At 39.8% G+C, this 23,286-nt stretch overlaps 2 protein-coding genes across 11 annotated transcripts in view; one reads left to right on the top strand and one right to left on the bottom strand.

Moving 5' to 3' along the window:
- The window catches only part of ACC (acetyl-CoA carboxylase), a 123,273-nt gene that overhangs the window by 46,687 nt on the left and 53,300 nt on the right, over positions 1–23,286 (bottom strand). For both annotated transcript variants that reach the window (XM_074109288.1, XM_074109289.1), the window contains 9 exons: positions 23,101–23,238; positions 20,397–20,503; positions 19,427–19,563; positions 18,306–18,392; positions 17,557–17,639; positions 16,202–16,311; positions 15,655–15,783; positions 14,311–14,493; positions 301–440 (listed from right to left, as the gene is read on the bottom strand). In XM_074109288.1, the coding sequence (XP_073965389.1) occupies positions 301–440; positions 14,311–14,493; positions 15,655–15,783; positions 16,202–16,311; positions 17,557–17,639; positions 18,306–18,392; positions 19,427–19,563; positions 20,397–20,503; positions 23,101–23,238 (1,114 nt within the window). The remainder of the gene's footprint in view (positions 1–300; positions 441–14,310; positions 14,494–15,654; positions 15,784–16,201; positions 16,312–17,556; positions 17,640–18,305; positions 18,393–19,426; positions 19,564–20,396; positions 20,504–23,100; positions 23,239–23,286) is intronic.
- Positions 1,299–14,304, top strand: LOC141443932 (odorant receptor 85c-like). 9 transcript variants are annotated; one of them, XM_074109341.1, is made up of 11 exons: positions 1,299–1,426; positions 1,528–1,592; positions 1,763–1,832; positions 1,945–2,064; positions 3,141–3,277; positions 5,595–5,964; positions 7,461–7,614; positions 8,171–8,270; positions 10,441–10,536; positions 12,784–12,942; positions 13,894–14,304. In XM_074109341.1, exons 3-11 carry the CDS (start codon positions 1,805–1,807, stop codon positions 13,936–13,938), a joined length of 1,209 nt encoding a protein of 402 aa, XP_073965442.1. In that variant the 5' UTR covers positions 1,299–1,426; positions 1,528–1,592; positions 1,763–1,804; the 3' UTR covers positions 13,939–14,304. The 9 variants fall into 9 exon arrangements, with proteins under 9 accessions (XP_073965442.1, XP_073965444.1, XP_073965440.1 ...); XM_074109343.1 differs by lacking the exon at positions 1,763–1,832 and having other exon boundaries at positions 1,528–1,658; XM_074109339.1 differs by having other exon boundaries at positions 1,528–1,832.

Below are 23,286 nucleotides of genomic sequence, written 5' to 3'. Positions count from 1 at the left end.
TGTGATAAGCTGTTGTGTTTCGGCGCGGGGAGTAAGACAGCCGGTGAAATTACTGGCACTTGAGGTATCCCATCTTAGGCCTCTAGGTTGGCAACGCATCTGCAATCCCCCTGGTGTTGCAGATGTTTATGGGCGGTGGTGATCCCTCACCATCAGGAGACCCACTTGCTCGTTTACCATCCAGTCGAATAAAAAAAAAAGTTCATGAATGTTGAGCTACCAGACATTGAATCCTATTGTTGTCCATTAGTGGTGCTGGTGTGCTTAACATGTCCATGATTGGTACCCTGTAGTTCTAACCTGTTGGGATGTCCTGTGGGCAGCACGAACTGGAAGTGCACCACGCCCAGCTCCCCAGACAAAGCCAGGTGCTGCAAGCATTGTATCTCGTACGACGTGTACGCTCGACGCACGTACACTTCCAGGGAAGCGTTGCATACCTGTTGACAACAAAATATATAACACTAGCCGTTACCCGAGACTCCGTCCGCGTACAATTAGTTTATCGCTAGCCCCTGGGAACTAAGCAATTTCCCGGGATAAAAACTACCCTATGTCCTTCTCCGGGACTCAATCTATCTGTGTACCGAATCTCATCTAAATCAGTTGAATGGTTTATACGTGATGAAGTAACAAACAAACAGACTTACAAACTTTCGCATTTATTAGTGGGACTAGAGTTTACTCGCGGCTTCGCACGCGTAAACTATTCGATCTGGTATTTTGGTAGTTACAATTGAAATTCCGGGATCGACACCACCTACTGGTAAAAAAAAAACACCCGTATTAACTTTTCTGAAATTATAAATGTAAAATTTCGTGGTCTTACCTTTATATAACATACTGTGTTAATTGGAAAAAATAATCCTATAATATGACTGAACCTTTTGATTGGCATCTTAAAATTATGGGTGTTATGGTTGATAATCTGAATGCAGTTTAAATTGTTTTTAAAATCAAAACGAGACTTCGACCGATGGACAATGAAAGGTTCTTTTGTCTTTTGTACAGAACCCAAAAAACTGACCGATTCTTCAAAAACTTAGCCCCAAGGCAAATGGCCGTAATTATCAATTATCTTCAATAACTCTAAAGCTTTTAGCTGCCATCTGCAGGTATTCCAGCAAAACCTTTTTGAATACTAATTGCATGTCTGAAGGCGCAGCATAATTGAAAGGCGAAAACAAAAGGAATTTTTGATACAAGTTAGAGATTTATTGATTAGGGCAGAATGGAAAATCGAAAAAAACGGGCAAGTCTGGTGAAATAATGTAGTGTAGTGTCGGGTTAGAATTACACCTCTCCATTTCTTTCGTGGATGTCGTAAGAGGCGACTGAGGATATAGGTTAAGGTATACCGTAGGCGTAGGCGGGTGTGATTACCCGACTGCCCGAAGGAGGATTACGTTTTTCGAGCGTATGTAATGTATGTATGTCCATTTCTTTGGTCCTCACTGCAGCCAAAGTATCATTGGATTCGTTATAGCTCAATTAAAAAACCCTTCAAGGCCTTTGCATCTATTACAGATGATTAAGGGTCTACGCTAGCTGACGCGGTTTGCTCGGAGCGGGTGGACGCCTGTTGAACAATAGTACATTGTGCATCAAGGGGCTATTAGAAGCCCGACGCCGGAGACGGAGGGCTTTTAATGACTCGAGTTTGTAATCCCCTTACGGCCCGTGATACACACATTGATTTTTATCACACTGCGAGGAAAAAAATGCGAAAAATTTAATTATTTTGTGTCTAAACACTTCACAGCTTGGCAAAAGAAACACGCTAAGAAATTAACTGAATAAAATAATGGCTACAGCAAAAGACAACCGGCCAGGTGAAACTAAATAAAAGCTTGCAAAATAAATACACAGTCATTACAAAAAAAAAAAATGTTTTCATAGAAATTGTTAATCATACAGATGGCTTAATAATTTATCCTTTTCCAGCATCCATGGAAGCGGAATTCAAACCGTTCCGGGAGACGTATAAGACCATCACGTTCAACATGATCGTGGGACAACTGTACCCTAACCCCAGGATGGACCGCCGGCGGGCTATTTGTATTGGTAACGCCTAGGTCATTGAGTCTAAGGGGCTGTTTCACTATCCATTGATTAGTGTTAACTGGTGGTTAGGTGTGATGCCGTCTCTATTTGTTTTATTCGAATAGACGGAGACGGCATCACATTTAACCGTCAGTTAGCACTAATCAATGGATGGTGAAACAGCCCCTAAGAGTAAATAGCAGCCTATGGTATAAAATATACCTAAACTTGGAATATTCCGTACAAAATACGAAATCCTTACAAAAATATTACTTATTTTTTCGTAATGGCTACGGAACCCTATTTTGGGCGTGTCCGACACGCTCTTGGCCGGTTTTTAGTTTTTTTATGCTTGAAACTGACCTTTATATAGGAGTATCTCATCTGATGTTGAGTGCAGATGAGGCCAAAGGTATGCATCTCACTGGTTCAGTAACAGCCTATTCACTCTAGCTCTAGCCCTAGATTGGATGCATGGCTGTTCAAGACGCGTGGAGAAGTATGTAAGTTTGACACGAGGTTCCCTAACCGTCTGGTAATGCCGGCTAAAAGGACTAAATTGTACGGTAGAAGCACTTATTGTATGAGCATTTCTATTTATAACACATTATGTGACGACATTAAAAATTTCTGTTGCAATATTTTCAAACGTAAACTAAAAAACTGGTTAATAGAGCACTGTTTCCACTCTGTACAAGAATACTTTGAACACTTCCATAGATTAAAAATGTGACATGTTATTAAGTATGGTTTGACTTGTTAATTTTGTTTCCTATTTTAGTATGACAGACTCGTATAGGGATTATTATTTATAACATGTTAAATCTATGTATGGGCTCTGATCGACTTTTTATTTCTATGACTTTTATTTTTTTGTTTCTTCTATTCATGTAAGTACATTTATATTTTTGCATGCCTGATATTGGTGAAGTGTGTGAAACATTTTTTTTTTTTTACATTGTGACCTATATTATTGTAACACATTTTAAGCAAAATAAAGATATTGATTGATTGATTGATTGTATTTATGCGGAAATACAGACGACGGGAGCGAATTCCATTCCTTAGCAGTTAACTATGATGACGGTTTGTTACAGCTCTGCTATGGCTGTCCGTGGCACCGGTGATCTCCATGGTCATGTTAGACATGTACCACTCTTGGAAACGCAGAGACTTTGTCAACATCATACGGCATGCCACCGTCGTTGGACCATTAAACTTGGTGCTGCTAAAAGTACGATCGGTCTGGACGTTTATCATCGTTATCATCACCATCATCATCATCATCACCATCATCAACGTCACCATCATCATCGTCACCATCATCATTTTCAACATCATCATCATCATCATCATCACCAGCGCTACTGGTCTCTAATTTTGGCGGTTGAAACATCACAATTTTAAACTTTCGTGATTTTCACTCATAGTCAAAATACCACAATCGGGACTTAGTTTAGTTTATTTATACATTCAATATAAGATTACATTATAATTTACATAAATGTCAGTTAAGTATAAGAATTTATATAGAAATCGTTCAATTCCAATCATGTCATGATGCGAAAAATAACAATTAAAATAAGATTACCACGCTAAAACACACGAGTAATTTTTACCTCGACGTTTCGGTTAGATTACAGTGGCCGTGGTCACGAGTAGACTGTGACGAGTGTGGGGTGTCAAGTCTGCCTAGCAGCGCGAGTCCTTCGAACTACCCGCACTTGATCACAAAAAGTGGTTGATGGGGTGACAAATAAAAAACCGGCCAAGAGCGTGTCGGACACGCACGAAATAGAATTTCGTATTTTATACGGAATCTTCCAAGTTTAGGTATATTTTATACCTTAGGCTGATATTTACTCTTAAACTACTAGTAATTCTCAAGCAAACTTAACAGTTATAGTTTTCTTTGAAAGTTTGATATACTTACTTAGGGATAAGTTCGCCTTTGTACTCTTTTGTTTTGTTGTTTTCTTTTTGTGTTTTATGTACAATAAAGTATTTACATACATACATACTTACTACCATTCTGATTTTTTTCAAAATTTTCCACCCACCGGTTTAGATTTTAGAGGGGGGACGCTCGATTTTAATGAAAATTTGCACTTTAAAGTCGAATATTTTGCAAACATATCACTGAATCGAAAAATCGTTTAAGCAATCCCTAATGATTTTAAAATACCAACGATACCCCACACTACAAGGTTGGATGAGAAAAAAAAACCACCCCCACTTTACGTCTATGGGAGGTAAACTAAATTTTTTTTTTTTAAAATTTTAATTGTACCATTTTGTCGGCATAGTTTACATACATATTCGTGCAAAATTACAGCTTTCTAGCATTGATAGTCCCTTAGCAAAGCCGCGGACGGACGGACAGACAAACCGACAGACAGACAGACATGCCGAAACTATAGGAGTTCCGTTTTTGCCATTTTGGCTCCGGAACCCTAAAAATGACCAAGTGCGGGTAGTTCAAGATACGAGTGCCGGTATATTTTGTGATCAAGTGCGGGTAGTTCGAACGAGTCGCGCTGCTAGGCAGACTTGACACCCCACTCTTCAGTCTACTCGGGACCACGTGCAATGTGGTTGAAACTTCGAAGTCAATATTACTCGTGAGTTTAAGCGTGATATGTCCTGATTGTGGTATTTTGACTATTAGCATTTTAATCCAATGAGGGCTATCGTTTTTTGTCTAACTAGATGGCGCACTGTTGCGTGAGGTTTTTAAGTATGGCTTTCAAAGTCTGTTTTTACGGGTGTGAAAACAAAGTTTAGATTAAAATCATATTTAATACACCTTTAAAACCGTACCATAAAAATATCGAGCATGCTACAGTGTTGCATAGTCCCCGTTTTGTTCGGAAAAAAGGAGGACAAAGGTTTCCGAAAGACAAAACTGTCCCAAAACACAGACATTCATTGCCCCGGAACGCATATTTGCCATAATTAATTTCACATATTGCAAAATATTATATTTATGTAAATTATAATGTAATGATGTATTGATTGAATAAATAAACTAAACTAAACTAAACTATTCACAAAATTATTCTAATTATAAAAAACCCGCGTAGCTCACCCAAAAACTATGAGATTTGTCATTTCGGAGACCTCACGCTACACTAGCGCCTCTAGCGGCGAATTCATACGCGATAGCCCTCATTCCGTGGGAATATCATTACAGTCTCGCTTGCGATTGGCTCATTTAGTTATTTAGCCAATCACAAACGTCGCAAATGTCAAAGTTGTTTAACAAACCTCGCGATACTAGCGCCATCTATCTTGATAAACCCTCATTTAGACGGCCGGATAGTCTAGTCTAGTGGTTAGAGAACTTGACTGCGAAACTGAAGAACCGGGTTCCCGGTCAGGATCGTCTCCGCAGGGCGGAACTCCTTAACGGTTAACGGCATCGACTTGAAATTTGGTAGGGAAATGTATGTGTCTGTGTATATAGATGACAATGCAACAGTCACCGAAAAGGAAAGTCAGCGAAAAAAGCTGGTATTCAAAATTGCATTTTTAACAAACAAATATTTCAGATGCTACTCCTGTACATTCGAAGAGCTGAAGTATATCAAATAATAAAAATAATCGACAGTGATCATTCGAAATGTAACAATCTGCCGGAAGAACACAAATCAATAGCCCGAAAAGGGATAAAAGACAGCAAGTTCTACAGCGAATACTGTTGGACCTGGGTCGTCAGGTCCTGCGTTATGACATTCCCGATGACAGCTGTCATTTTGAACATCTACAACTACATGTTCATGTCGGATCCGGTGTTGTACATGGTGCATGATACGGAGAAACCTTTCTCGGAGCCTGAGGATAGATTCACTTCGCCGTTCTTTGAGTTTATGTTCGTCTATATGACTTATTGCTCGTTTTTATTTGTATTGAGTTTCACAGGTAATGTACCTTTTTTTAAGTTTATTTTTTATTTTTACGCCACTACACACAGGAGGGTAATGTTTTTCGGGTTTACTACTGTTTCGGCGAATAACGTTTGGCAACCTGTTTCATTTCGCAACTTTTTAATATTTCTGAAACTGTAAATATTTCAGGATTTTTATAAAACTAACCTAACCTAACCTAAAGGGTTCTACACGATAGCCCTGAAATAAATCTGAAATATTTACAGTTTTAGAGTTTGCGAAATGAAAAGTTGCGAAATGAAACAGGTTGCCAAACGTTACGTTGCGAAAAGGCAGTACTCGTGTTTTTTCGGCCAAATTTATGTATGAACGGTAGGGTGGAGCGAATTTCTTTTTTTGGATTTTGAATGCTGAACAGTGCTAAAAAGTTGCGATTTGTTCAAATGTTTATGAGAAAAATATAAATATTTAAACGTACTTAGAGCCCTCTACTGTCATTCAAAGATTTGAAAAAACTGTTATGTTGAATTCCGTAAAATACTGTGTTTTTATCTAAAATTATGTTGTCATCTTACTCAAAATATACCTTTGTAACGCACTAAATTTACCAAAATTACAAATTAAATAGACTGCCAAAACTACCAAAACCACCAATTTTCGTTTAAGTATGTTTACATGACTCGTAACACGAAACTGTATGTATTTATACAATTTTTGATTGAAGCTGATTTCCCGTCACTTTTCAGCATAAAAAAATATTTATTTAGTTTTATGTGAAATTACGAAGTTTTCATACAAGAATCAAAATCTTCAAGGTAAGGTAGAGGGCTGAAACATATGTCGAAAAAACAATTCAAAAATATCTATGTAAGAAACTAGTCCATATGAAAGTTTTTAGACAATATTCGAGACTGATTAAACAACTTTTTTTTTTCTCTATACGTAGACGCTCCACCCCAATGTACGGAAGATGGCATAAAATATACAGGCATAGCGTCACTTATATGTAAACATCGACTAGCAATGAGGGCTATCGTTTTTTGTCTCACTAGATGGCGCACTGTTGCGTGAGGTTTTTAAGTATGGCTTTCAAAGTCTGTTATTACGGGCGTGAAAACAAAGTGTAGATTAAAATCATATTTAATACACCTTAAAACCGTAGCATAAAAATATCGAGCATGCCACAGTGTTGCAAAGTCCCCGTTTTGTTCGGAAAAAGGGAGGACAAAGGTTTCCGAAAGACAAAACTGTCTCAAAACACAGACATTCATTGCCCCGGAACGCATATTTGCCGTAATTAATTACAGATATTGCAAAATATTCACAAAATTATTCTAATTATAAATAAACCCGCGTAGCTCACCCAAAAACTATGAGATTTGACATTTCGGAGACCTCACGCTACACTAGCGCCTCATTGGGATGGAAATGTAGTTTAGATGACAATTCAAGTACAACAAAAAAGCTTGTGCAAAAATGTAATTTTTAACAAAATCTTACTGCAATTTAAATTTCCCTGCATTTCCACAGGTTTTGACGCGTTTTTTGGCGTAACCATAAACCATATATGCCTGAAGATTGCACTTTTATGCAAAGAATTCGAGGACGCCATGTTGGAAAACGATTCTGTTGCAATATTCAACAAAATGGTGGACGTTATTAAACAACACAACGAGGTGTTCAGGTATTTATCCCTTAATAAGGTAGAGGCGATTTAACGACCACTTGCATTGTGTTGGAAACTGAACCTTATTGATTTCATAATACGTCACAATTTCCATTGTAATTGTTGAAAATACGACTATAGCTTTAAAATTATCCTTTGTCAGCTATGTATTCGATAGCTGCTTTTGATTCTGTGGTAGTATATTATGAGGGGTTAAGGATTTACAACCTTTTCGAACCCCGACGTTAAAAGGGGCGACGTTACGACGCTATAAGCTTGACTACAATGTATGTCTGTGGCATCGTATCTCTAAAACAGATGGACTGGTTTTGATACGATTTTTTTACAGGAAAGCGAGTTGCGGTGGTTCTCAGTTAAATAAATAAGTAAATACGAAAATCAAACAAATAATAATGAATTATTTCCCGCGCGGTATTCTGTGTGCCCCGTTTCATGTTAGCTCTAATATTACAACCGGTACAGCCTCCGCGCCGCGCCGCACCGCCCCGCCACCGCTGTGTTTCAAGCTTAAAGCATCTCAAATTCACATCAGTCTCGTTTGATACTTTTACAGAATGGTGGATCTAGTGCAGCAAATTTTTAACATCTGGCTGGGTATAATACTGGTGGCAACAGTGGTACAGATATGTAACTGCATGTACCAAGTTATAGAGGTAAGCCATCAAACAGTTGTGAGTATTGATATTACATACTACTCCAAAAGAAATATGTTTGTGGTGAAAATTTCATTTTTAATACAAGATTTTTTGATGACTGTACTTTTTGACGACTTTACTTGCATTGTCACTCAAACTACATTTGCATTAACCGTTGAAGAGTTCCGTCCTGTGGAGACGATCCTGGCCGGACTATCAGGATGTCACTGTATTTCCACGCGATTTACATAAGTAAGTATGCCGAATGTCAAGTCAATCCGACTACTGGAAGTTTGTCTAATTAAATTTGCAAGATTTGGATACGGACTATAATATTATATTTTCCATTTATAATATTATAGTCTGTATGTGTGTGTGTGTGTGTTTGTATGTTTGTCCGTCGCTCCGTTTCGACGTGATTTTTGGCATAAAGATAGTTTTTGGGCCCAGAGTGACATAGGCTACTTTTTATCCCGGAAAAATGCACAGTTCCCGAGGGAACAGCGCGCGATAACCGAATACCACGCGGACGAAGCCGCGGGCAAAAGCTACTTAAAATTAAAAACTAGGTACTTATTTTTCAAAGTCGCTGAACCAAAGTAGTTCAGTTTGACCAGTACGATCCATGTTTTAATTATTTGCTCATGTTACAGGCCACACCCGCTATACGTCACACTGGGTTACCTAATGATTCGCCGACTATTTTTAGGCAGATTATTGATTGGCAGACAACGTTTCGCCGAGTAACGGTGCGCCGATGAATTCGTACGCAGATGTATTGTTTCGCAGACTAACGTTTCGTAACTCAACCTTTAGCAGACTATTTACTTGGCATATGAGTCAGTAAGCCGAACAACTATTGACAGAAATTCGTTTAAAAATTTAAAAATTACGCTTTTGTAACTGTTGAACTATTATTCAGTGCGCATATCAACTTTTCGCATCTTTTCGTTTCGCATGGGGAATGGCATTCAATACCGCGAATATGTGTGGATTACACTATGGCGTTATTGGCATTTTTACACGCCGTGCTGACCGCGCATTCTTTATGATTTTCTTATGTACCCTCACAAGTTTTAAACATATAACGCAAGTAATAAACGTATTTTTGACCATCATTTGTATTTATTTTGTATTGGAGTCTAAACAAACAATGTCGCGATGCTAGCAGTTCGGTTCTGGCACTTCGCCGGCCGCTGCCGCGGCACGCTCGCTTCGCTCGCTCGGCTCGTGCGTTGTTGGTCGCAATTCTACCTAACACTCCTCCTCGCTGACGCTCGTCGTCGCACCTAACTTCATTTTGATAAAAGCTAGTATATTTATATAGTCAACTCAGTAAAATCCTACCTGTCGTTTGGCCGATTTTATCTACGCAGATTACGAAACAAAAATCGACTGAACATTAAATCTACTTAACAATGTGAATGCCATATGATAACTCTGCTTATTGTGTCTCGACGAACAGTTGCTCGGTTTACTGAAACAATTATGAAACAAACAATCTACTAAACGTAAATCTGCTTATCGCTATTCTTCCTGCTGACTACTCGGCGAAACTAATAATAGGTGTAACGAAATTATACCAAACGTTGCTCAGCCAAAAGAAAAATCTGCCAATAGTTGTCTGCGAAACGAAAATCTGCGTAATGAAACTCGGCGAAACGACGGGTCATCGTTACACTGCTGGGCACAGGCACAGTATAACAAGTTTCCCTACAGTAATCCGACGGAGACGTCTAGAGAGAGCAATCGTGCGGGGCGTGAGGGGCGAGACGCGGGTGGCAGGAGCCCCAGCTACAAACTTCGCCGTTCTTAGTAGCTTGGGACATGTCTTCTAGGGCTATCGGTTACTAATCTATGAAAGTATATTTTGTAGAATAAAAGTTTTTTTTTTTTCAAATATAGTATAATTTTAATACTTCTTACCCCTAGTAAGTATGCCACCCCTAAATCATTTTGTTTTATATAATTTCGCAATACCAATATGTACCGATTCGTAAAAGACACTTGCGTAAATACCTATACAGGCTGCGGTATCGCTCAACTTCAAATGCGTCGGCCTACTGTAGGTAAAACTTGTTATACTGCGGCACAGGCCTCCTCTTAGTATGAGAGGGCTTGGGCCGTAATTCCCACGCGGGCTACTTACGTAATAAATGTTTTTGTTTTGATTTGATCTACATTTCAGGGTTACGGTATCGACCCCCGGTACCTCATGTTCGTGCTGGCTACATGTATCCACATTCACATGCCGTGCCGATACGCCGCCAAACTACAGGCAGCCGTAAGTCAACCATATGAAACCATCATATCAGCCATAGGACGTCCACTGTTGGACATAAGCCTCCAGTTGCCTCGGTTGGAAGCGGCCTGCATCCACCGTGACGCGTTAACCAGGTCACCCGTCCATCTTGTTGGTGGACGTCCTACGCTGCGCCTGCCGATCCGTGGTCCGAGAACTTTTCGGCCCCAACGGCCATCTGGTCTCCGTGATATATGCGTGCCCATTGTCACTTTAACAAGCTAATTCGCTTGGCTATTAATTAGTTTGACAAATATGATATACATATATGTTTTAACTAGCTTTTGCCCGCGTGGAATTCGGTTATCGCGCGCTGCTCCCTCAGCAACTGTGCATTTTTCCAGTATAAAAGTAGCCTATGTCACTCTCTGGCCCATAAATCACGTCGATCCGTCGCTCCGTTTCGACGTGAAAGACTGACCAACATACATACAAACACACACACTTTCACATTTATAATATTAGTATGGATTATTTGCTCAGAGTAAAGGGTCCACCTTATAACTCCTTTATAAAACTCAATAGGGCATATTACGCAAAGCTCTGCGCAGGAGGCGTCACTAGCGCAAACCTCCATGACAGTATCAGTTCTCTTTATATTGTCACCATGACAGAATTGGTATCTAAAGAAATCATGATATATTTATTAGTAACAAAATAACATATTTTTCTCAAACATGCTCGGAAATGTATGCGTTAATGTCACGAAATGGAGACATGAAGTTTCTCATTTATGGCTCCCTACCACCTCCCTACATAACTTCTTGGCCTAGGCCATGAAGTATGTATGAAAATCCATTATTGTCCGCTGCTCTAACTTTTTAAATTTGCTTACTAACATTAAACTGACAAAGGAAAAATTACGAACAGCCAACCACCACTACTCTGTAAGCATTTGCGTGCGATACTGCGATGCGATGCGATGCGATGCGATGTGATGCGATGGATGGATGGATGGATGGATGGATGGGACGGACGGACGGACGGATGGATGGATGGAAGGAAGGAAGGACGGACGGACGGACGGACGGACTGATGGATGGATGGATGGACGGACGGACGGACGAACGGATGGATGGATGGAAGGACGGATGGACGGACGCACGGACGGATGGATGGATGGGACGGACGGACGGACGGACGGATGGATGGATGGAAGGACGGACGGACGGACGGATGGATGGATGGATGGATGGATGGAAGGACGGACGGACGGATGGATGGATGGGACGGACGGACGGACGGATGGATGGATGGAAGGACGGACGGACGGACGGACTGATGGATGGATGGATGGACGGACGGACGGACGAACGGATGGATGGATGGAAGGACGGACGGACGGACGGACGGACGGACGGATGGATGGAAGGAAGGACGGACGGACGGACGGACGGACGGACGGATGGATGAATGGATGGATGGATGGATGGATGGAAGGACGGACGGACGGACGGACGGACGGACGGACGGATGGATGGATGGATGGAAGGACGGAAGGACGGACGGACAGATGGATGGATGGATGGAAGGACGGACGGACGGACGGACGGACGGATGGATGGATAGATGGAAGGACGGACGGACGGACGGATGGATGGACGGATGGAAGGACGGACGGACGGACGGACGGACGGATGGATGGACGGATGGAAGGACGGACGGACGGACGGACGGACGGATGGATGGATGGATGGATGGAAGGAAGGAAGGACGGACGGACGGACGGACGGACGGATGGATGGATGGATGGATGGAAGGAAGGACGGTCGGACGGACGGACGGACGGATGGATAGATGGATGGATGGATGAATTAAATATTTCCTCACATTGTTTGAGAAAAGCACTATACAAACCTCGGCCAGAACAGGGATTGCTGGACTCCTTTTAGCCGGCCTCGTCTACGACTCGGCCGTCTACCCCAAACTCGTCCATCAATCCCTTACTTCATGGCCTCTGCAGTAATGTACTATTACATCGATATTAACGATAGAGCTATATTTCCAAAATTGATTAAAATAATACGATAATATGGCATTTAAGATACTCAAAAAAACTGTTTACGGTTTTGTGCTAGTGCTCTGGCGGCAGAAAATTTCAGTAATATTCCCTATTTAGCCTTTTAACTAACCAACACTCGCCTGCGACTTGGATGAATAAATTATTGGGGTGAAATGGCGCGTTTTATGCACTTGTTATACAATGTGCAATATTTTTTTTTATACCAGACAGCGGACGTCGCCACTAGCGTATACTGTAGCGGCTGGGAGCGTACGGGGGACCTGCGCGCGCGGCGCACCGTCGTATTCATGATCGCTAGAGCCCAAGTGCCAATCAACATAACCGCCTTCAATATGGTCAACTTTGATATGGAGCTATTCGTATCGGTAAGTTGATATTGGAGTTTACCCGCTTAGCTTTAGCGTTTAGCTTCCCCTGTTTGGTTATTACAAGCTTTTATTCAGTTCCACCTGTCCCGATGTCTGTCTGTCTGTAATCAAATCTTGAAAGTTAAATTCGACCAACTTCCAGTAGTCGGATTGACTTGAAATTTGACATACATATGTGTGTGTGTGTGTGTGTGTGTGTGGGTCCAATCTTCAGCGGTTAATAGCAGCGACTTGAAATTTGGTATTCAAATGCAAGTAAAGTCGACAAAAAGTACAGTCAGCAAAAAAAGCTCGAATTAAAAATGAAATTTTTACCAAAAACTTATTTATTTGGGTCAAATCTTGGAACATAAATTTTATCCACTTTCCAGTGGTCGGATTGACTTGAAAGGGTATAGCCGGGTAAGCATGGCGAAACTGCCCTTAGTGAAAAAAATAATTACCTCTACATATGTAGTGCTTTCACCAAAAATTAAGCCTCAAATCCTTCAGGTTTAAAAAAAACCGTTTTATGCGGTTTTCTTATATATTTTTTCAAGAGACAAATCAATAATTTTTTTTTTAGAAAGCGACCTTATTTGTATATACAACATATCCAAATTACAAAGAAATCGGATTAGTACTTTGGCTAAAATAAAATAAAAATGTTATTTCTTTTTATGCGGTTTTTTTTTAAACCTGAAGGTTTTGAGGCTTAATTTTTGGTGAAAGCACTACATATGTAAAGGTTAATAACCCAGTAAAAGGAAATTATTTTTTTCGCTAAGGGCAGTTTCGCCATTGCATGGCATGGCATACTTATGTAAATCTGGTGACAATACAATAATCAGTAATCTGGTAGTCCGGCCAGCAGCACAGCGGCGGCGTCGGAACCCCCCAACGGATAATAGCAGGTTAATATAGTTTGTATTAAAAATAACGTTTTTAACAAAAACTTATTTGTTACAGATATTGCAGAAGTCTTATTCTCTGTTCACGCTGCTGAGACCTTAGTTATTTAAATGAAGGACACATCCGAAAAAACAAACTTTAAGCTAGTTGCCTGCCGCGGCTTCGCACGGGTCTGCTGCTGAAGAAAATGACACTGAAATCATCCCTGCAGCCATCTGTGTTACTTTATATTGATATAAATTCAGTCATTCCAAATATATTTTTCAGTGATTTGTGTTTATTACTCTTATTACGAAATGTTTTAAGCTACATTATTTTTTTATTGTTTCAAGATTCAAGTATATTGTTTATAAAATATTGGCCTGAAACATTCATGGTGTGGAATGGAAAAAACGCAAATATCACCGTACCCAAGCTATCCGAAAAGTGTTATAGCTTTTTTTTTGTAATCGTAAACTTAAATCTACAACTCACCGCAGCATTAGTGTGATAGAAGAAGTCGTGCAGTATATCAAATATGGACGTCTCGGAGAGTATGAGCTTCTGTAAATTCTCTGGATGGAAGTCGTGTCCATACATGTCGACCGCCGAAAGGAATATGGACTCCATCTGGTTGTGGCGGAGCTCGTACGCTGGCTGGTGGGCTGCTATTAGTACCTGGGGGGGGGGGACAAATCAACATCATTGACATCAACAGTGAACGGAATAGATAGAGTCAATAGGGAATATTAGCATAGTAAACAAGGACAAGTCCACTCCGACCCTTTGGGAGACTTAAGTGCCTACTCCGGCGCGGATGCTTAGGGTTGTCGACGTCAATTTTAGGTTAATGAGGGCTATCGCGTATGAATTCGCCACTAGAGGCGCTAGTGTAGCGTGAGGTCTCCGAAATGTCAAATCTCATAGTTTTTGGGTGAGCTACGCGGGTTCATTCATAATTAGAATAATTTTGTGAATATTTTGCAATATCTGAAATTATTTATGGCAAATATGCGTTACGGGGCAATGAATGTCTGTGTTTTGAGACAGTTTTGTCTTTCGGAAACCTTTGTCCTCCCTTTTTTCCGAACAAAACGGGGACTATGCAACACTGTGGCATGCTCGATATTTTTATGGTACGGTTTTAAGGTGTATTAAATATGATTTTAATCTAAACTTTGTCTTTACGCCCGTAATAACAGACTTTGAAAGCCATACTTAAAAACCTCACGCAACTGTGCGCCATCTAGTGAGACAAAAAACGATAGCCCTCATTACCTTCCGGCAAATAATTGTAGTACGAAAGTTAACTTTAAATTGTCTAATGTCTGTGTCTAGAGAAACCAGACAGATTCTATGCCGTTATATTATTATTATTATTATTATTATCATCATCATCCCAGCCTATATACGTCCCACTGCTGGGCACAGGCCTTCTCTCAGAACAAGAGGGCTTGGGCCATAGTTCCCACGCGGGCCCAGTGCGGATTGGGAACTTCGCACGCACCATTGAATCGCTTCGCGGGTTCGTGCAGGTTTCCTCACGATGTTTTCCTTCACCGCAAAGCTCGTGGTAAATTTCAAATGTAATTCCGCACATAAATTTGAAAACTCAGAGGTGCGAGCCGCGGTTTGAACCCACGACCCTCTGCTTGAAAGGCGATAGGTCAAACCACTAGGCCAGCACGGCTTACGGCTTATTATTATTATACTAAATTTAAAAATATTATTTATAAATTCGCCGGAATGGTGATGGCAACTGTGTACATACTACTCATGTTTACCTACACATAATACTATAACAACAACGCTGAAAAGTTGATTGAATAAAGTACTCACTTGTCTCGCTCTAAGAGCGACGCGGCTGTGCTCGGCGCGGTGCAGTGACGTCAGCTCATTCAAGATGGCCGCCAGCTCGTCCGTCAGACCGGGCTCGTTGGACCACAGGTGGTCGATCAGTAGCGTCACCTGGTGGACATAACATATACAAAACATTTAATATCGACTAACACTAGGTTGTAAGACTGATTAGTGTTTAGTATTGTAAGTAAGGGACCCCATACATCCCTGTATTTCTTTTATTATTATTTTTTGTATTTTTTTTCTTTTATATATATTATACATAATATAGTTTTTAAGTATTTTATTTGTAATTATATTTTTATGAAAAAATGACTTTCTGCCAAGTTTCTTGCGGCGCATTCTTCTTGGCAATGATGGTCTTTCCGAAAGCGCTGGTAGTTTAAAAAATGACGTGTAAAAGTGCCCATTGCGGCCTATTTACTGAATAAATCATTTGAATTTGAATTTGAGTTTGATGCGAACAAATAATATCGATAAGGCAGCCTTGTGTCAGCAGAGCCTAAAAAAAATGTCGTGTACGTACCAACAGATTCTTCTTGGCGACCTGGTTGTGCGAGAATATGATGTCGGCGACGGCTTGCATGTCGTCCTTGTGTTTGTCGCGTAACGCCATCACGCATTTGTCGTACGAGCCTGCGTCAAAAACGCATATAAGCGGTTAGTGGCATTTCATCTAAAAAGCAACTGGTCTAGGTAGAATACGGTGTTTGACTATTTTTTATATGTTTTATAAATTAAAAAATCACAATGCCTGTTATCGAGTAGAGAAACAATTTTTAAGCTACCTTTACAAATAACAACGTTATAAAGGTTTGAAATTCTAGATTAGACAGAGATAGACATACTGGCATGTGACGTCACACGCCAGTACCGCCATACTTTCTGCATAGAGAAAAGCGTTTGAGAAAGTGACAGGTATATAGATTTTTCAAAAAAACACTATAAATCCTATTTTCAACCGATTTAAGTTTTCTCTTCGCTGAACACTATTGGTTAAAGAAGCAAGTGATCTAAAATTCTTTTTTTTTTATTCGACTGGATGGCAAACGAGCAAGTGGGTCTCCTGATGGTAAGAGATCAACCAACCTAGTTGCCAACCTAGAGGCCTAAGATGGGATACCTCGAGTGCCAGTAATTTCACCGGCTGTCTTACTCTCCACGCCGAAACACAACAGTGCAAGCACTGCTGCTTCACGGCAGGATTAGCGAGCAAGATGGTGGTAGCAATCCGGGCGGGCCTTGGCCCAAAGTTGACGGCGCTCCGCTTCGCGCAACCCCTATTCCGCGTGGTTGAGGCGCTTCGCTCCTTGGAGCTACTCAAACCTGAACTATGTTTTTTCTTCTTAGGAGCAGTTGCTTTTTAGACCACTTTGGTTTAGAACAGCTGCTTTTTAGACGAAGTAATGTTATACCGTTTCTGAATAACCTAACCAACAAAAAGTTGGGAAACCCCCGACTTTGTCACTTCAAAGTCCAATATCTCAAAAACGGCTGAACCGATTTTGATAAAACATGTCTAAGAACCATCGCTAGAAAACCTGATTTCAAATAAAAAAAAGACGCATTCAATTCGGTCCACCCGTCTAAGAGCTACGGTGCCACAGACAAACACACAAAGCGGTCAAACTATTAACACCCCTCTTTTTGCGTCGGGGGTTAAAAAAACTGTTATAATTAAGTATACTTACTACGTTTAGGGTATATTCCATAAAATATACACTCGTTCATCTTTGACCACAGAAAACATACAGAAACTCATGGTTTTGAAGAGATGTCCAGAACACCATCCGAGAACTTTTCGGCCCCAACGACCATCTGTTCTCCGTGCCCATTGCCACTTAAAACTTAAGCGTGTTAAGAAAAAAACAATCAACCCACCCAGTTGGAAATTGCTTTCGACCTGGTAGTATTGTCGGAGCAAATCGTGGACCGCCGCCTTCATTCTGCCGCGGATTCCGTTTCTGTGAACAAAAATGACCATTTCTCAAAAAGTTATGCATTTTTCGATTTTTCAGTTGTCCACTTATAAAAAAAAAAATCTGACGCTATTTCACCACAAAAGATAAGTAATATTTATTGAATCATTAAAAAAAAAAAATAATAATAATAATTTGTGGGTAGTTTTGTTTTGTTTCATAAAACGTATGTGGGTACTTGGGGAGTTACAGTGACAAGTTAAAACGGTGGTTGTGGTTCGTTAGTCTAACAACTGGTAGCATGGTGTACGGTTGTGTCACTCTGAAGATGAGCTCTGGTTGAGTTCGAAACGCGTCAGTGTAGTGTGGTGGTGGTGATAGATGGGTTTGTGTGATTTGTGTGTGTTCTTACAGTGTGGAGGTGGAGGAACTGCATGAACACGCATATTTTGCATAAGCTTAGCTATCGTAAGGTCGCGGGTGAGCAAGGAAATTATTTTAGTTCATTGATAAGTAATATTGTTTTTAAATATACTCTTATACAAAACTTTGTGGTAAAAGTAATAAAAAGTCGGATAACCTTTGTTGTTGGATCACTGTACAACAAACTTGTTTACTTTGCCGTTTTTTGCTAATGTCTAATGTTGTATAGATAATGGTACGGAACCCTTCGTGCGCGAGCCCGACTCGCACTTGGTCGGTTTTATTTACCTGTATCTCTGCACCAACACAACTAGCGCTTGTGTGCTCATGAAGAACACGTCGCGATCGGCTCGCTTCTGCAGCGAGGCGGCATGGCTGTAACAGAACAAGAATTTGAACAAAAGAAAATACAAAAAACAAAACCCCTTAAAGAACTAAAAAAATAGGTCTAGTTAGTAATCTTGAATTTAAATTCAAATTAAATTATAATAATAATAAATAAATATCATGGGACACTTGACACCAATCGACCTAGTCCCAAACTAAGCAAAGCTTGTATTATGGATACTAGGCAACGGATAAACATAAGCTTAATGGATACTTGACCTGAAATGTATACAATACAATACAATTACTATTTATTGTACACCAGAAATAGTGAGCGATACAGAAAACTGGTACACAGAGAAAATTACAAGGTAAGCAAAGCAAGGTAAGCAATTGCTATGTTTAAGGCTGTATATTGTTAAGCTTATGGATTTTAAACTTTTATATTTTTAGTTTAATTTCTAGTCACAGGCTCGCGACGTCGAAGTTCCCAAGACGATCCCATAGAGCTTATGGGAACGGAAGCAATACCATGCCCTCGGTACCGCTCTGCTTTCAGAGCATGACATGAGTGCGTGTGAGCTAACTTTGGGGGCGGCAGACTTGAGCTTGCCTTCCGAATCCAAAAGCTTAATGGTTACTTGACCTGAAATGTATATTTCAGAACTAAATTATTATTATTTATTAAATTTATTACGGTGTAAGCATTCTACACTTCCACTGAACGTAGATAAAGTTAGTGTTTAGTTTTGCAACTGAGGGACCCAATACATCCCTGTATTATTATTATTTATTAATTTTTGTATATTTTTCATTCATTGTATACTGTAGTTTTCAAGTATTTTAATTGTGATTATATTATTATGTAAAAATGACTTTCTGCCAAGTTTCTTGCGGCGCATTCTTCTTGGCAATGATGGTCTTTCCGAAAGCGCCGGTAGTTTAAAAAATGACGTGTAAAAGTGCCCATTGCGGCCTATTTACTGAATAAATGGTTTGAATTTGAATTTGAACTTAAAGCATTACTTTGGGACAAAGTCAACTGGTGTTAATAATGAATAGTGTCGTATATATGGTCTTACTGGTCAATGACGCTGGCGATCTGCTGACTCGGGAACTGCGCCAGTACGCTCGTAATGTTCCTCTCATAGAGCGCCATCAACTTGCGGACTTTCTTCTCGACCGCGACCGGAATACGACCCGACGCCGACGACAGTACCTGAAGTAATCGTTTTTTTATATATAACAGGGGGGAAACGAGCATGAGGGCCACCTGATGGGAAGCAATCAATGCCGGCCATGGACATCATGCATTATTCCAGATGCCTATTCTATCTACATTCCAAATTTCATATAATACCGTGCAGCCATTCTAGCGTAAAGAAGTATCAGTTTGACCTATGGCCTCTCAAGCAAAGGATCGTGGGTTCAAACCCCGGCCCGCACTTCGTGAGTATATATTTTTTTCTAAATTCAAGTGAGAAATTACATTCGCGAGAAAACCTACACCAACCTACAGAGCTTTACTTTAGCTTTAACAAAAAACTCAGATTTAGAAAATAAGATAGTGCTTGCATGTTAATGTACATATCTGGCTGGATAGACATGTCACAGCTCATTAAGGGTTCTCTATCGTTTGCACGAATTTGAAATGCCCGAATGTATCGTTTTCTAGAATTTTCATTTGCCATAAAGTAATTTATTTCTGAAATAGTATTTTCTTCAGAGTTGATATTAAACTAACCTAACCTAACCTTCTGCATTCTATATGTATGATGACATTAAAAAAAATCCTGAAAACAGCACGGTTCTATATATTTTATGGCAAACGTTGGTATGACAAGTGAAATTCGGGCAAATGAAATTCGAGCAAGTAAATGTAAACGCTCATTAAGACGACCATACATATATATAGCAAAATAAGCTGTTTAATTTAATTTCAAAGCATTTCAATGGGGTGAGTGACGTTCCCGATCCGCATTCTGAGAGGGGGCCTGTTCCCAGCAGTGGGACGTATATAGGCTGGGATGGTGATTCCGATAATGTTCTTACCTCCTGCAACTCCAGTAGGGGCAGCGATGGATCCCTCAAACTCTGCATGAACTTCTCGACGATATCTCTGGAGCGAGGAGTGTTGTAAGGCTCCGGTAGACAGTAACCTGTTTGAGACAATGTATACTTAAGATTGTTTTTTTGGAATCTTTTTGTATTTTTTATTTCAATTCCAAATTTTTTGTTACTTTTACGGTCATCCCGTAAAACCTATATCGAAAATACAAACTGAAATATAGATGCACAGAAAAACCAGAAAAATAAGACCAGCGGTGGTGTAGCGGTATAGCACACGGCACGGAATGCTGAGGACCTGGGTTCGATTCCCAGGGCTGGTCTTATTTTTCTGGTATTTCTGTGCATCTATATTTCAGTTTGTATTTTCGATGTATACTTGTTAAATGAGAGAGAGAGAGAGAGAGAGAGAGAGAGAGAGAGAGATTCATTTTATCCGTTTTATTGTAATATGTATATGTAGATGTGTTTTTGTTGCATTTAAATTTTTGTTTATGCACCACCTGCTGTGAACTAGTCCTTCCTTCTTTCTGTAAAAAGATTGCCTGGAAGAGATCGCTCTTAAGCGATAAGGCCGCCTATTGCTTACATTGTAATTTTCTCTGTGTACCTGTTTTCTGTATCGCTTATTATTTTGGTGTACAATAAAGAGTAATTGTATTATATAGTTTTGTATTTTTTCTAGAGATTTTTTTTCTTAGAGAATAAAAGGTCCACGAACACGAATAAAATGATATACATAATAACTAGGGCCCGGAATTTTGCGTGCGACTATTGACAGATAGTAAGGAGGATATAATCCGTGCTGTATTGTCAATATTGTTGTACTGTTAGCAATTAAATATTTTCTTTCATTCATTCTTTATGTATTAAAGTTATAATATCATCAGCCTATATACGTCCCACTGCTGGGCACAGGCCTCCTCTCAGAACAAGAGGGCTCGGGCCATAGTTCCCACGCGGGCCCAGTGCGGATTGGGAACTTCACACACATCATTGAATTGCTTCGCAGATTTGTGCGATGTTTTCCTTCACCGCAAAGCTCGCGGTAAATTTCAAATGTAATTCCGCACATGAATTTCGACAAACTCAGAGGTGCGAGCCGGGGTTTGAACCCACGACCCTCTGCTCTGAAGTTATAATATAAATAAATAACAACCGGCCAAGTGCGAGTCGGACTCGCGCACCGAGGGGTCTGTATAAATGTTTTTATTATATGATGTAACTAAAAATTTACGGTTTTCGCAATTTTTCCTTTATCTGTGCTATAAGACGTTGCTTCGTACCACATTTCAAGGTTCTGAGTTCACGGGAAGTACCCTGTAGGTATTGATTCCCTTGCGAGTTTCGAAAATTTGCGGCATAAACGGTTGTATCTTTTGATTGCGTTGGCTTACAAGTTTGATATTTTCACAGCTCCAAGGGACAGTAGACCTGAGCATTTGATATAAATTTCAGCTTGATACCTCCACGCGTAGAAAAAGGGTCTCGACAGACCGACGGACAACAAAGTGATCCTATAAGGGTTCCGTTTTTACCTTTTGAGGTACGGAACCCTAAAAAACTATCAATTTGTCGACAACATCGATAAAAAGCGATGCTCTCTCCCTACAATCTATCAAAAGCCGCATACAAAATTCCGGGCCCTAAAGTCCGGGAAAAAGTCTATGACTCTATGGCTCATAAAAGCACACTTATGGATGCTTTTAAATTGCTTTGAAATTCATAATAGCATTTCAATGACCTTCCTTTGACAGTTAACTTTTTAAATTTAGGATGCCTAACCTCTACTTTTAATAAATACAGAATTACAAACATCACATTGAAATTCAAATCAATAATCGTTCAAAAATAAAATTTAGTAAACAAAGAATATTATATTTTACTATGTACCTATTTAGTCCTAATCTAACTCGATTCAGCGGCTTTGGCGTGATAAGATAACAAACAGACTTACAAACTTTCGCATTTATAATATTGGTGGCATTCGAAAGTTTGTAAGTTTGTTTGTTTGCAACTTCATCACGTCTAAACCGTTGAGCAGATTTGGATGAAATTCGGTATACACATAGTTTGAGCCCCAAGGAAGACCATAGGATAGTTTTTATCCCGGAAAACTGCTACGCGGACGGAGGCACGGGCAAAAGCTAGTGACCCATTTCCTCGACTTGGCGGGGACACTGCCATGCCCCAAGTTTTGTAAAAAGATAAAATAAAAAAAAAAAATCCTTAAACATGAGTAATAGTTAAATACAGTTGGTACACATAAAAAAGATAAGAAGTCCTACATGTTTTACCTTGCGGCGTACAAATTGTTTATTGCAGTAAAAGTGCTAATGCAAATAAAAATAAAAGAACTCCATACAATAATACAACCCTCAATCTACAATACAAAAAACCTATTAAAATGTCAAAAGTGATATTAATGTCCATTTCATTGGTAAGAAAAATTAGTTAAAATCAAAATTTAAGATTAAAAATTAAAACATGCATTATTTATTTACAATAATCATTTAAAAAATCATTAACTGAATAATAGCATTTCCCTACGAGCAGTCTGAATAGTTTTTGCTTAAAACCACTTAAGTCACTGTCCCTTATATCTTTCGGAATTACATTATAGATGACAGGGGCCATGCCAAATATGCTTTTCCTTTTTTGTATCGTATTGTATTGTATTTTTACTGACCTGCTAGCACGTTCTCCAGTATAGCTTTGTATTTGGTGTGCTGCTGGCTCAGTTTCTCTGAGAGATGCGGGTTGTCCACAGTCACGAACTGGCCTTTGTACAGCTGGGCGGTCGTGACTAGAGACGGGTCGTCGAGCTCTGAAAGAACAGAAAACAATTCAAATAATTCGGTAGCCACAGCCATAA

Source organism: Choristoneura fumiferana, chromosome 28, assembly GCF_025370935.1.
Source record: "Choristoneura fumiferana chromosome 28, NRCan_CFum_1, whole genome shotgun sequence".
Taxonomy (NCBI): Eukaryota; Metazoa; Arthropoda; class Insecta; order Lepidoptera; family Tortricidae; genus Choristoneura; species Choristoneura fumiferana.
Note: the sequence above shows the minus strand (reverse complement) of the source record. Positions and strands in the feature narration are given on the sequence as shown.

What these genes read in the sequence shown, in the direction of transcription:
- LOC141443932 (XM_074109341.1), top strand. Translation starts at nt 1,805, where the DNA reads ATGGCTACAGCAAAAGACAACCGGCCAG. An exon ending in TAAACTTGGTGCTGCTAAAA is followed by an intron (nt 3,278 to 5,594) that starts GTACGATCGGTC and finishes CAAATATTTCAG; the next exon opens with ATGCTACTCCTGTACATTCG. An exon ending in ATTTGTATTGAGTTTCACAG is followed by an intron (nt 5,965 to 7,460) that starts GTAATGTACCTT and finishes GCATTTCCACAG; the next exon opens with GTTTTGACGCGTTTTTTGGC.